The sequence below is a fragment of the Mesocricetus auratus genome, unplaced genomic scaffold (genome assembly GCF_017639785.1).
Source record: "Mesocricetus auratus isolate SY011 unplaced genomic scaffold, BCM_Maur_2.0 Super-Scaffold_100006, whole genome shotgun sequence".
Lineage (NCBI taxonomy): Eukaryota > Metazoa > Chordata > Mammalia > Rodentia > Cricetidae > Mesocricetus > Mesocricetus auratus.
The window spans coordinates 18,829,799-18,843,593 of NW_024429190.1; the positions used below are offsets into that span (position 1 = coordinate 18,829,799).

A 13,795-nucleotide genomic window follows, 5' to 3' on the forward strand; every position below is an offset into this window, starting at 1 on the left:
CAGCATCAAAAGTCTCCCAGCCAAAAAAATAACAACAATACAAACAAGCAAACCAAAAATCCAGGGCCAAATGGCTTCAGTGCAGAATTCTATCAGAAATTCAAAGAACTAGTACCTTTTATTTTAAGACAGGGTCACACTAAGCTGCTTATGCTAATCTTGGCAATCTTCCTGCCTCAGCCTCTTAAGTATATGAGATTATTGGCCCGTGCTACCAGTCACACAACTGACAGATTTGCCAATAGATGGACTCCCATCAGTATACCTGTACTGATAATGGAATCTCAGTTTAGCAACAAATGCTACTGTTGAACACATACTCATTTTGAGAAGCTAACCCTATGGATAAATGAATTCAGAGATACCTGCAGCAAACATGGTGAGGTTTGAGAATGGAGTGTCAGCATGGGCTAAGAGAAGCTCTCTACAAAGCAGAATGCAAGCCGGGCATTGGTGGCACACGCCTTTAATCCCAGCACTCGGGAGGCAGAGGCAGGCGGATCTCTGTAAGTTTGAGACCAGCCTGGACTACCAAGCAAGTTCCAGGACAGCTTCCAAAGCCACAGAGAAACCCTGCCTCGAAAAACCAAAAAAAAAAAAAAAAAAAAAAAACCAGAATGCAGTTGCTTCCTTCTGAGTAGTTTTCTCTAATAGGCTTAGGAGGATGAGAGCCATTCAGTAGCATTGCGGACTGCTGGCCTGATGAACTGAACACCGCGCGACATATGCTAGTATGTTCATGGAAGGGGCTGGAAGGGTATCACTGCAGTGTCTTTTCAGTCATGTTCTGTGCTCTCTGGGGTAGACATGGACCCAGCATCTCCCAAACTCTATTTCGTTTTTACTTATAGGCAAGGAAAGGGAAGTGGTTGGGTTACACCTACCTCATTTCCTCTGAGTCCTGTCCCCAGGGCGAACTGCTGATTGCTCTCCAGGAAACGAATTTTCACGTTGTAGACTTTGTTCCCATAAAAAACCATCAAAACATAGGGCTCTGCCTCGGATTTTGTGGAACAATCTCGGACCAAAAAAGTACCATCCTGAAGTGAAAGGAGTTAGGGTTATCTTCTCAGGTATGCAGGACCCTGGCCTTAAGGTGATGCCAACAATGATGCTTTTGTGAAACTCCTAAATGGACTTTGTTTTGGGCAGCCCAGCTGCACATTCAACTCAGTGAGCTTTCCTGAGTGCCTGTTGGGGTTTGGATATGAAGAGTCCCCTCAAGAGGCTCATGTGTTAACTGGTGGTGTTACTGGGAGGCAGTTGGTTTATGAAGGTGCTAACATTGTGAGGTTAACCTATTGGTGAGTTTAAAGCTGAATGGGTTATTTGGAAGTGGGGCCTAGTCGTAGGAAGTAGGCCATTGGTGGTGGTGGGGCGCCTTTCATTGAGGGGAGGTATCTGGTCTTATCGTCTGTTTCCTGACTACTGTGGGGTGGGCAGCCCTTCATTCATAGTGCTTCTGCTTTGCCACAGACCTAAAAGCAATGGGGTCAGTCTGACAGGGGTTGAAACCAGGAGCCCAAAGAAACCCCTCTTTCTCAGTTTCCTCAGGTCTTTTGCCATAACAATGGCTGACACAGTGTCTGTATGGATAAGATGATTTTACTGCCTTCTGAGAGTGCGCCAGATGCATAATGGTACTTGCTTCTTTCAAGTCTTCCTCTATTCTCTGCATATCTCCTACAACCTTAATGAGACTTTCATAGTAGTTTCACCAACCATTCCTTTGTTTGTTTGATCACGTGTCCCCAGCTGCTGGCTCTAGCCAGACTACCACTTTCTGAATGCACACCTGCTCTGGGTTTCTTATCTGTTGCATATTGTCCCCTGTCTGCACAGGGAGGTCCTCCTCTATCCCTCTCTGGTGTGTTTCTCTGCACCTGTCACTGTTCACATGTCTCCTGTTCATCCTAGAGGTCGATTCTTATTCTAGAGAGAGGAATGGAAGCCATCATAGACCATGCAAAGATCTTAGCCCAGGAAATTGGACACCTGTGTCGGGGAGATTTCGATGCAGGATCAGGGTTCCCAAAAGAGGAATGGTGTTTTTCAGAGACTATTGCCAGAATGACTAGAGAGGGAGCAGGAAATACAGCCTGCAGTGAGGTCAAGACAAGGGCGAGGCAAGGGAGAGGAGATAGGAAAGGTGCAAGAAGCGTCAGTGTCTGAGGCCAAGCAGTGGACACCAAAGGTAGGCAGAAGATTAACAGGAGCCTAGAGACCAAGGGCTGAGGATAGAGAGGGCATGGGACAGAAATAACCAGACACACTGGAGGGAATCAATCAAGATGAAGGTGTGAGGTTGAGAGGTGGGCTTCCACACTGAAGGGCTTGGCTTCAGGATTATGCTGTGTCACCCACATGCTGGAGGGTCCTGAAAGTCTGCAAATATAAGTGTGTGTTGATGATAAATGTCATAAAAATAGCATAGGTGTAGACAGTATGTATGATGATTTATATTTGTAATCATTGCGTAGTTATCTATACAGATTATATTTGATATTGATAACTAATCTATAAGATATTATAATCCATAATATATCAATATATAAAATACTATGCCATGTAATATGATTCTTTAACAAACACTAAATTTAAAAACAGCATTATTATTTTATGCATATGTTATAACGGTGTGGGCAGTAGAAGTCTACTGAGAGCTGCCCTTGAGGTGACCAGCATCTTGCATGCATTATTTCATTTGGTCTTTACATAAATCTTTAGGATAGATATTTACCCCCATTTACAGATACAGGGATTTGGCTTCTGAGCCTAAGACAAATCTCCCAGGCTTGCCAGGTATGCCCAACATTAAGACTGGAGGTGAGGCTATCATCTTTAAAGTTCATGCTTGAGAAATGAGCAGTCAAAATTTCAAAGGAAAAAAAGTGGAAATATGGCTCAGCCATCAAGAGTTCTTGTTGCTTAATCGTAAGAATTTGGTTCATTTCCCAAAACCCATATCACAAAATTGTGCCTGTCTCTGAGGGATCCAACACGCTTTTCTGGCCTCTGTGAGCATCCACACATGTATGTGTGCACACACACACTTGAATAAAAATAATACAAATAAGTCTTTTTTAAAAGTTACAAAAATTGCCTCATAAGGTTTGAGTAAAGTAACACTTATATGTTGGCCTGCATTCATAGCTGTTCTTGGCCACATGTGGCCATTGGTTGGACAGTTAGCAAATGATAAACCTGAAAGTCAAGCTTGAAGTCTAACACTTTAAGCATGATGACTTCTGCTTCATCAAGGGTGACGAGGAACCATCTGTGGCTTCCTCTGCCTAAAGTGTTCATTCAGAAGCAAAGACTTATGACTCCAGCACAGTATACTGCCAAAGATCAGGAAGGGGATGGGGGCCAAGAATTGGGGCCAAACTGGGGTTTATTTTCTTAAACTCTGCAATGCACTTGTCAAAATAAATCTGGGAAATCCTTCGTTTAAACTAAATTATCTCTGACAAGACTGATGCAAACAGAAAAGGAAAACACAGTCATTCAGCTTAGCCAGTGTTATGCTGTGTCTTTGGAGGAGGCAGCATAGGCACACAGGGAGGAAGGGAGGATTTGAGGAGCACCAAGCCCTGTCACACTGATGCCAGATGGCCTGCACATTGCTCTCCCAGCACAGCTCACATGTGGGCTTCCACATCTGGGTCCTCTAAAACTGTTCTCTGGTGAAAGCCCAACTCTGTGCATACAGTAGTGCACTGGGTAATGATTACCCAAGAAGGGAAGCCTTGGCTGGGGTCTACCATCATTATACCTCATCCTATGACAGCAGAGGCCAGCCATGTCTGAGGCCCTAACAGAGGAAGGGAATAGAGATCCCAGGACAGGGGACCAGCCAACCACCCTCTATCTCCATCCCACTGCAGAGAACTGTCTTAGTAGCTGGAAGCAGCTGAAACTTGCTGAAAGGGGTACCAATCTCTTTGTTGTAATGGAGACCTTGATCTCTGGACTCCCCATCTGCGGAATGGGATAGTTTCACTTATTCCTGATAGGGTCATAACAGTTTGTTGGCAGTCTTCTTTGTGTCTACTGCTAGTGTTAACGAGCTAACGTGAAATTAGTGACTTACAAGTAAAGTCATTCTTGAATAGTTTTGGAGGTCAGAAGTCCAATGTAGGGTCTCAGTGATCTAGAGCTAGTATGGGGGAATGGAGTCCGTGTCTATGACTCTGATAGTCTCTAGAGATCACCAGGATCCCTTGCTCATGGTGCCCCCACCATTCTGACTTCTGTTTCCATAATCACATATTTTCTATGACATCCCTGCCTCCCTCTTATTGGGGACCACAAAGGGCCACTCATCTCAGAATAACCTTCCCAACCTAATCCCCAATTTAGTAAATCTGCTAAGGCTCCTTTCCTATATAAAATTATTCATTCACAGGTTCTGGGATTTAGACCATGAACAACATAATGTGTGGGGTGGCGAATGGCCATGGTCCTGTTTATCTTAGCAACTGATGAATATTTTAATCTTTTACATCAATTCTGAATTTTCTTAAATGTGTTGTGGACCTATGATCTAGTCACTAATTAACTGACTAATTCATATTGTGTTTTTACATTCAGCATTCACATTGGGTGTCCTGAAGCCCCAGAAGCATTCTGTTATTTCTAACTGACCCAGCGTAGTTCTGTACCTAGTAGTCACCCAATAATCACTCGCTTTGTGGTCAAGGCTGTGGTAGTCAAGTTCTTCTCACACGGTAGGCTGGAACCTCTCTCTTCCCTTTGAAATTAGCTTTCGTCTTGGGATTTGGTCAAGGAAAAGGTAAAGTATATTATTCCTGGAGAGATGTACAGAGAGCCAGAGTGGAAATGCTGGAAGCACACTGTGGACACAGGGCTTCGCACAGTCCAAACAAATCTATCTCAAATCTGGTGTGCAGTGAAGAAACAGTATCCTGTGGTACAACAGAGATCTGGGGGTGTCTGTTACTGCAACATCACCGGTCATAGCTGGATCACGGTATTCATGACTCCTGTTCCTTGCCTGAAGAAGTGAGACATAAAGACCCATTTGCGCCATAGGCACACAGGTAGTAAGGGGATGGAATTTGAAGAGAGCAGAAGGAGGCATTGCCTGTTGTGACCACTGCACCGAAGATGCCACATGGGGTTTTCCTGTGGATCCCTTAGCATTGTTTTCTTGTTTGTTTTTTTTTTCTTCAAGACAGGGTTTCTCTGTGTAGCTTTGGAGCCTATCCTGGGACTCGCTCTGTAGCCCAGGCTGGCCTCGAACTCACAGAGATCCGCCTGCCTCTGCCTCCCGAGTGCTGGGATTAAAGGCGTGCGCCACCACCGCCCGGCTAACACTGGTATTTTTAAAACTGGTTTTCATTTTATGAATAAAGAATCAACAGCTAACCTTGTCTAGGAACTTGGGAGAGTCACGTCTCTGATAGATGACAAAACCAAGTCTTGGGTCTGAGACCATTTTAAATATCTCTGTGTTTTAAGAAAATTATTCCACAATTTCATCTGATATTTAGTGTTGGTTCATCAAAGTTTTCCCTGAAGTAACTAGAAACTGTACCCCATTAGCCTTTCTCACCCCCTTCCTTTTCCACAGAACCTCCTCATCCCAAGTCCCCCTTCCACCTTTGAGTATTTCCGCATGTAGAAATAAATACACCGGATGGCCACAGGAACGATGTAGAGGTGTTAGTTACCTTGTTCTCTCTCATTAGCACCTCTTCTACTGCCTGGCGACTGTATTCTCCGATGTACCATTCATTCTGCCGGACATCCTGTGGTACAAGTTCAATGAGGAATATTTTAGGATCAGAGGGAGGTAGGTATTCATTATGAACTAGTTAATTCAAAATTTCCTTTTGTTCTACCAGTGTCCAATCACATGCTAATTGATAGATATTCAGCATAGAACCTGGAACCTGGAAATGCCTACTGATGCTGGGAGAAGATGAGCATGGCAAAAGCAACTGCAGCTGGAGATTCTTGGTTTGATGGGGGATAAAAACAGAGTGGTCATTATGAGTGGCCAGAAATTGCCCATCAGTTAGGAAGAGTCCATCATTTGAGTTTCAGGAAGCATAAGTACCCCTCCCTAATCTGTCAGTGTTACTCAGTGAATTCTGACATTGCAGAAATACGCAAGTGTTTTCACCTATGTTCTGGCATTGCATGTGTGCCCAAGACAGCATGGTCCTTCAATATCTTCATTGAGTTCCCAGGGTCACAATGGGAGCCATCCCTCTCCAAGACCCTTCCTTATTCAGTGTCTGAAACCTTCCCTACACTACTTGTCTGGACCGACCATGCATGATGTACAGTGCTCATTCTAGTTATAGATAGTTGGCAGAGACTCGAGGAGTCAAAATCTTCCATGTGGTTGTCAAGAACCAGGGATATGACATAAAGTCCTTGGTCTCCCATTGCAGTCTCTGGTCTTCCGAGCACCAACATGATCCATCCAGTGATGGGCACAGGTGAATCCATCTGGCTTGCATGTACTGCTCCTATCTAGCTGTAGCTGTACCTCCTTTCATGCTCTCAGATCATGGGCCTGGCCAGTTAGACATGCCTACTATTCCAACACACACACACCAGCTCCCTGGGCTTATAGTCTTATAGTCCTTCTTTCTCTGCCATTCAACTCAGGCATTCTCCTCCATTAAGAGTGCAATACAAAAAAAAAAGAAAAAAAGAAAAAAGATAGCCGGGCATTGGTGGTGCATGCCTTTAATCCCAGCACTCGGGAGGCAGAGGCAGGTGGATCTCTGTGAGTTCGAGACCAGCCTGGTCTACAGAGCAAGATCCAGGACAGCCTCCAAAACAATACAGAGAAACCCTGTCTCGAAAAACCAAAAAAAAAAAAAAAAAAGAAAAAAAAAAAAGAGTGCAATACAAAACTAAAGGGAAACAGGACACAGGCAACCACAAAGGTTACCCTCAAAAGCATTGTACTCAGGGAACAAAAGGTCACTCTCTGGATCTGTTTAGATAGGCCCCTATGAAAGACACAGGGCAGTGGTGGAAATTAGAGAGTTGCTGTCTGGAGTTAAGGAGGACAGGATTTCATAGGAGCAGGAAGGATATTGGGGTATAGTGAAAAGTGTTTCTTGAACCAGGACAGTGGCTAGCCTGTTATTTTCATTTCTCAGAAGCCATGAGACTGTACATAATACTTGCAATTTCTGATGTTTATTGTATGTAAATAATAGCTTTTTTGTTTTGTTTTGTTTTTTTCAGTTAGGGTTTCTCTGTGTAGCTTTGGAACCTATCCTGGAACTCGCTCTGTAAACCAGGCTAGCCTCAAACTCAGAGATTCACTTGCCTCTGCCACCCGAATGCTGGGATTAAAGGTGTGCACCACCGCTTAACATAAATAATATCTTAAGTAGTTCTTTGGTTTTGTAAACACAGACAAAAAGTGAAACTAAAACTCTTGTTTGAAGCCCCCTTTGTAATAAGTTCCTCTACTTGAGGAATAATCAGTGCTGGGAAGGTCAAGACTCTGCCCTAGGTAGAGCTCAGGCAGGTTCCCAGTAAGAAAATGTCCAAGATTTCAGCTCCCTGCTAGGGTGTGAGCCTTCCTATCACTGTGGTCTTTGTGGTGGTGACTCTGGGACTCCTGGTTAGCCTCAGGGCTTGGGTGGGCTCAGCCATGGTATGTTTCATTTACTCTGATTTATACATTTAAACTGGAAGATGCCTTAAAATTGTGGTTCTGGACCTTCCTAATGCTGGAACCCTTTAACAGAGTTTCTCATGCTGCAGTGACCCCCAACCATAAAATTATTTCATTGCTACTTCATAACTGTAATTTTGCTACTGTTATGAATTGAAATGTAAATACCTTATATGCAGGGTATCTGATATATCACTCCCTAAAAGGTTCATGACCCACAGGTTCAGAACGATCTTAGATATTGCAGTTTGGGCATCTTGGACTATTTCAAGATGAGGTTTTGAGGGGTGTAGGGTGTAGACTGGTGCTTGAGCGAAGCTCTTGGTGACTTCTGAGTGACAATGTGGAGGAGCCAATCTCATCTTTAGTCCTTTTTGGTCCTCTGAGTGACTACAGAGCACTGTGCCTGGTGTTAGCGTAGCCTTAATAGTGCTGGCATTTCTAGTCATCCCTCAACAGAAGACATGAAACCATTACTCTGGGAACCTTTAGCAAGATGCAGGATCCTGCTCTACCTTTTAAAAAGCACAGTGAAATATTCACGGTGTAAAGAGTCAGCCTTTTAGCCACTGTTGAGTGTTCAATCCATTGTTTTAAAACCGTCACCATTATCTATTTCCAAGAATGTTCCACCCTCTCAAAGTAAAACTCTGTGCCCACTAAGCAACAGCTCTCCATTACTGCCTTCTCCTTCCCAATCACCTGCTACTGGATGTCTCTGTAGACTTTGCTGCTCTATGAACCTTGAATAGCAGGAGGTATGTGCTTGTCCTTTAGTGTCTGATTTCACCTAGTGTCATGTTTTTGAAGTATATTCATGTAGTACATGCCAGATTTTTTCTATTTGAGATGATTGTCTGTGTGTGAATGTGTGTGATATTTATCTCTCGGTCTGTGAGTGGATACCCATGCTCTTCCTGCCTTTTGACTATCATATATAATGTTATAAACAGAGTATCCAAATGCTGTTGGTCTCTGCTTTCAGTTTTCTTAGTAGTACTTCAGTTTTCAGTAGTAGAATGTGTCAATTGACTTGTAGTTTCCTTTTTGTCTGTGCTCTGGAATACTGCTTTTAGATAATAGTAACATAGCGATGGAAAGTGAGAGCAGCCTATTTACCCAATATTACATGGACATCATTATTGAGAGGATTTAGATCTGCTGAACTGTTGAAAGTATGAACATCCTGATCTAGTCTAGCTTCTCTCATGCCCGTGGAACTCAGGTTGTGGGAGTTTGGTCTTAACATAGATATTGAGTTAGAGTCCAAGAATCTTGAGACTTCTGAGAGTGGCAGAGTGAAAAATACTCAGGTCCATGTGAAGGGAAAATGAAAAAGTATTCCAGAGTCCATTAGAAGAATGGGAATCCATTAGAGAGCTAGGCAGGGATTAATTATAAGGCCAAGCAGAGACGTTTGAGACACTATAGGAATTGATCAGAGATCCCAGATGCTTGGCTTACAAACTTCGAGAAGCTCTGGAGCAGTGGGGGATATGGAATGAGGGCAGCAGCATCTTCTTTGGTGCTGTCTGTAGAAAGTAACGTCCTAGGTGATGGAGGGTGGAACAGATAAGACACAAAGAGATCTCACCCTCCTTAGAGGACACCATGGGTGCAAGATGGACTGAGAAGTGACTGTGTGAATGGAGCTGATTTTAGGGAGAAACAGAGAAAGACAAACGAAGCCACTTATTAGTTGTTTCCAACTCTCTTCTGTGTCAGGGGTCTGTACTCCTCACGCTGTCTGATACATATAATCAATGCTCAGGAAATGGCGGCCAGGCTCAAATGAAGTTGAAATGTGACTTGTAAATCTTTTGATGGAAAATGAATTCTCGTATTCAAATTCCAGTTAATCATCCATGAAACTTAACAAATAAAGTCTAAATCTCTCTCAACCCTGCCCTCCTACCTCCTGGAATTAAGGAACAGAACATTCTGAGAATCTGTAAAACACGCAAGTTAAACATCTAGTGAAACTTATGAGACAACAAAACATTTTAGAAACATTAAGCCCCACGGATTTGTCATTATATGGGAAAATAATTAATGGCAACCACAATGATCAGCTTTGGGCTTTCCCAGCAAGCTCACACTGGATGCCAAGGACAGCTAGAGGACTTCCAGGAGTTCCCACCTCACCTTCTCATCAAGCTTGGTGAGGCCAGGTTTCTCCGAGTTTGTGTTTTCGTAGGGCAGCACACAATCATGTGTGCTGTGACTGGCTGCAGCTTGGCATCTCTGAGGAGGACGGCGTTGCATGGTGCCTGTATGGTCTGAGAAGAGATTACACTTAAATGAAATCCCATTGCTGTCTTTGCCTGTCTCCTTCCAACAGAAAGATGGGCCCATCACTTCTGCCTGCCTCTGGCCATCCTTGTAGTCGAGACAACACCCTCTCACCATGGACCACAGTGCTCTCCGAATTACTCCCTTACTCCCACATCCACGCTGGCCACTCTCTCTCCACTGGGAACCTGGAGTAATTTTCCAAAACTATAATTGTGTGGCTGGCTCAGTGGGTAAGGAGAGTTTGCCTCACAAGTGTGATGAGCTGTGTTCAAATCCTCAGAACCCATGTAAAGGCCAGATGCTAGTGAGAGCTGTAATTCCAGCATTACTACAAGGAAATGGTAGACAGAGATAGGAAAATACACAGAGGCTTTCAGGCTAACTCACCTGACAGACTACATTAGGAAAAAAACCCTCAAAGTCCTTGTGTTAAATAAGGTGGAAGGTTAGGACCAAACCCAAAGTTGTCCTTTGACCTCTGTGTGGGCCTACACACATACATACATCACACACACACACACACACACACACACACACACACGAGAAAGAGAGAGAGAGAGAGAGAGAGAGAGAGAGAGAGAGAGAGAGAGAGAGAGAGAGAGAAACAGAGACATAGCTACTCATCCTGGTTAAAAGTCTTTTCATGATTATCCTCCCTCAAATAAAAAAAAGTCTCTCATCATTTTTTGTTTGTGTGTTTAAATAATTTATTTAGCTGTAGGTGGTGGTGCAGGCCTTTAATCCCAGCACTTGGAAAGCATATGCAGGCAGATCTCTGTGAGTTCAAGGACAGCCTGGTCTACAGAGCAAGTTCCAGGACAGTCAAGGCTACAGAGAGACTCTGTCTGGAAAAACTACTACTACTACTACTACTACTACTACTACTACTACTACTACTACTACTACCACTACTACCACTACTACTACTACTACTAATTTATTTTTACATTAGGTGAGTTGTCTGTGTGAGGGTGTTAGATTTCTCTGGAACTGGAGTTGCCGACAGTTATAAGCTGCCACTGTGGGTGCTGAGAACTGAACCTGGGTCCTCTGGAAGAGCAGCCAGCACTCTTAACCATTGAGCCACCTCTCCAACCCCCCATCTTCTGTTTTTAAGGCTCCAAATTCCATGTCTTCTTATTTCTTTGTCCTTGCCTCATCCTTCCCACATTAACTGCTCCATCCAGACCGTAATGAACTCTGCTCAGTTTCTTAAGCCTACCATGATCATTCCTAGCTTGGGAAATACCATTAAGAAACTCCAAGTGTAAGCTAAGAAAACTAAAATATGATTTCTTCTTAACCTGGAATAGCAGCTGGTAGAGAAGCCATGGTAATTCAGACTTGGATGTTTGGCATCCACGTTTAAAATGAATAATGCAAGGGAATAAATAGTATTTGTTGCCAATCATAAATTTAAAGCACAAAGGTGCAAATTGGAAGCTGGGGAATGTGCATCTAACACAACAGTGTTCTGATCGACTTTTCTCATGAGATTGGTGGTACTGCTTGCAAATATAAGTATATTATATAATGACACATCGTCGTGGTTGGCATGGTAATTGGATCCCCAAAGCATGTGTGCTGAAGTTTTGATCCACAGCATGGGATGCTCTCGAGAGGTGGTAGATACTTTAGGAGATGAACCCTAGGTGTAGTATATCCGTGGGGATGTGCTCTTGAAGGGGATATTAGGGCCCCACACTGGAACTGAGTAGCCTTGTTCCCATCATACACTCCTTACCATGATGCTCTGCTATATCATAGGCCCAAGGCAACAGGGCCAGGCAACTATGGATAGAGATGAAAAACATAAACACAAATGTACTGTCACACTGCAGCATGTCTGACTGACACAAGCATGTTAGGCTATCTATGTCAAGGATGTGCATTGCACATCCCCAATGGTAGTACTGTCAAGAGGTGATTGGTTCATGAGGGCTCTAACCCCTTCATAGGTTAATTTACTGATGAATTCATTGATTGTTAAGGGGTGGTCCTAGTTGGAGGAATTGGGTAACAGGAAGAATGCCTTCGAGGGATTTATCCTATCCCAGGACTTTACTCAGTCTGTTTCCTGGTACCCATGAGCAGCTTTGCTCTGTCACATTCTGTATGATGTTTGACCTTGCCTCAACCTCAAAAGTGATGGAGTCTAGCAATCATGGATTTGAAGTTACAAGTCAAAGGAAATCTTAGCTCCTTTAGTTTTTTTTTTTGTATTTTTTTCCTCAAGAATTCTGTTAGAGAGGGGGAAATGTGACTTATATGTTACCACTGAAAGTCTAGATCATGTCTGTGAACTATTATTTCTAACTGACCCATGTGTTGATGCTACAATTTGCCATGCCTGGGTAAGAAGTGAATTGAGTTGCAAAATAAGTCAGTCCATTTTACCTGGCACCTAAGCATTAAAATACTACCATTTGTCAAATTTTGATATGGTGTTTTTTTCTACATGCTTCAACCAAAATGAAACATTTCCACCACATGTTATTCTTGTAAATAGAAATCAAGGATGGGGGTTTTGACAGTTTTGACATTTAGCTTGGAAGGATGACATGTGGTATCAGGAGGTGAGCCAAGCACAGCTAAGAAATTTGTGAATATGTTAGTAATTTAAGGTAGGAATGTCTAAAAAATATAAAATCATAAGATTATACAAACACTATGTAAGTAAAATGCCAGGCAAAGGTAACATATAAACCAGATGTGGTGGCATATACTTTTAAATCCAGCACTTGGGAGGCCAGAGCTACGCAGATTTCTCTTTGAGTTTTTTGAGGTCAGCCTAGTCTACGTAAAGAGCTCTAGGCCACCCTGGGCTACATACTACATAGTAGGATTCCAGAGAGAGAGAGAGAGAGAGAGAGAGAGAGAGAGAGAGAGAGAGAGAGGGAGGGAGGGAGGGAGGGAGGGAGGGAGGGAGGGAGGGAGGGAGAGAGAGAGAGAGAGAGAGAAAGAGGGAGAGGGAGGGAGGGAGGGAGAGGGGGGGGAGAGCACATATAAACTGGAAGTGATGTGATTCTCCTCATGTCAGCATTGTAAGCATATAGCCTTCCACAGTCTCAGAGGCACAACCAAGCTGTCATCCTGGTTAGCAGCCGATCAAGAACCTCAGGGGTGTGAGTTACTTTAGACCCAAAGTTTGTTAAGATGAAATGAAGTTTCAGCAAGTATTTACTAAGAACAAACAGTATTGTGCCAGTGATTATGATTTTTATTGAGCCCAAGAATGTGTGTGTTTGTGTTTAATAGGAATTGGACTCAGAGCCGTGTGCATGCTAAGCAAGAGATGGACCACTAGGCTATGTCCCTAGAACAGTCTAGAACACTCTTTAGTTTTCTTTTTCTTTTTCTGAAATGGGGGCTTATTAAGTTGCATAGGTTGGCTGTGAACTCACTGTGTATTCCAGGAAAGCCTTGCATTTGCGGTTCTCCTGCCAAAAAGCTGGGACTACCAAGACCTAAGGGGAAGACCGACCATCTAGAATCTAAATGCATTTATAATAAAGTTAATTTCACCCACCAATTTATGATCTTAAGAGCAAGAGGAAAGCTAAAGATTTCCTTCCTAAAATGTCAGTTGACAAATAATAAAACTTAACTTTGAAATGGTGTAGAATCTATACTGATAAACTGTTTTTGCTTTTTGAGACTGTTTAGAAAGAGAATGTGACTTTCTGCTATTTTAAACATTTCTCTTTTTACAATGCTGAGTAACCAAGAGGAGAATAATCTTGAGAAGTATACCTCCCAGACAACGGGGGAACATGGGGAGTAAAGGAGAGGTGGACTTAACACAAGCAGGAAGAAAACCAAAAC

At 43.2% G+C, this 13,795-nt stretch overlaps 1 protein-coding gene and 1 long non-coding RNA gene across 4 annotated transcripts in view; one reads left to right on the top strand and one right to left on the bottom strand.

Moving 5' to 3' along the window:
• The window catches only part of LOC110340676, a 188,005-nt gene that overhangs the window by 54,813 nt on the left and 119,397 nt on the right, over positions 1-13,795 (top strand). The gene's annotated exons all lie outside the window — the stretch shown is intronic.
• Positions 1-13,795, bottom strand: part of Clnk (cytokine dependent hematopoietic cell linker) — a 167,633-nt gene that overhangs the window by 10,561 nt on the left and 143,277 nt on the right. The window contains exons 16-18 of the mRNA XM_040747021.1: positions 9,821-9,954; positions 5,697-5,774; positions 885-1,040 (exon numbers count right to left, since the gene is read on the bottom strand). Of these exons, the coding sequence (XP_040602955.1) occupies positions 885-1,040; positions 5,697-5,774; positions 9,821-9,954 (368 nt within the window). The remainder of the gene's footprint in view (positions 1-884; positions 1,041-5,696; positions 5,775-9,820; positions 9,955-13,795) is intronic.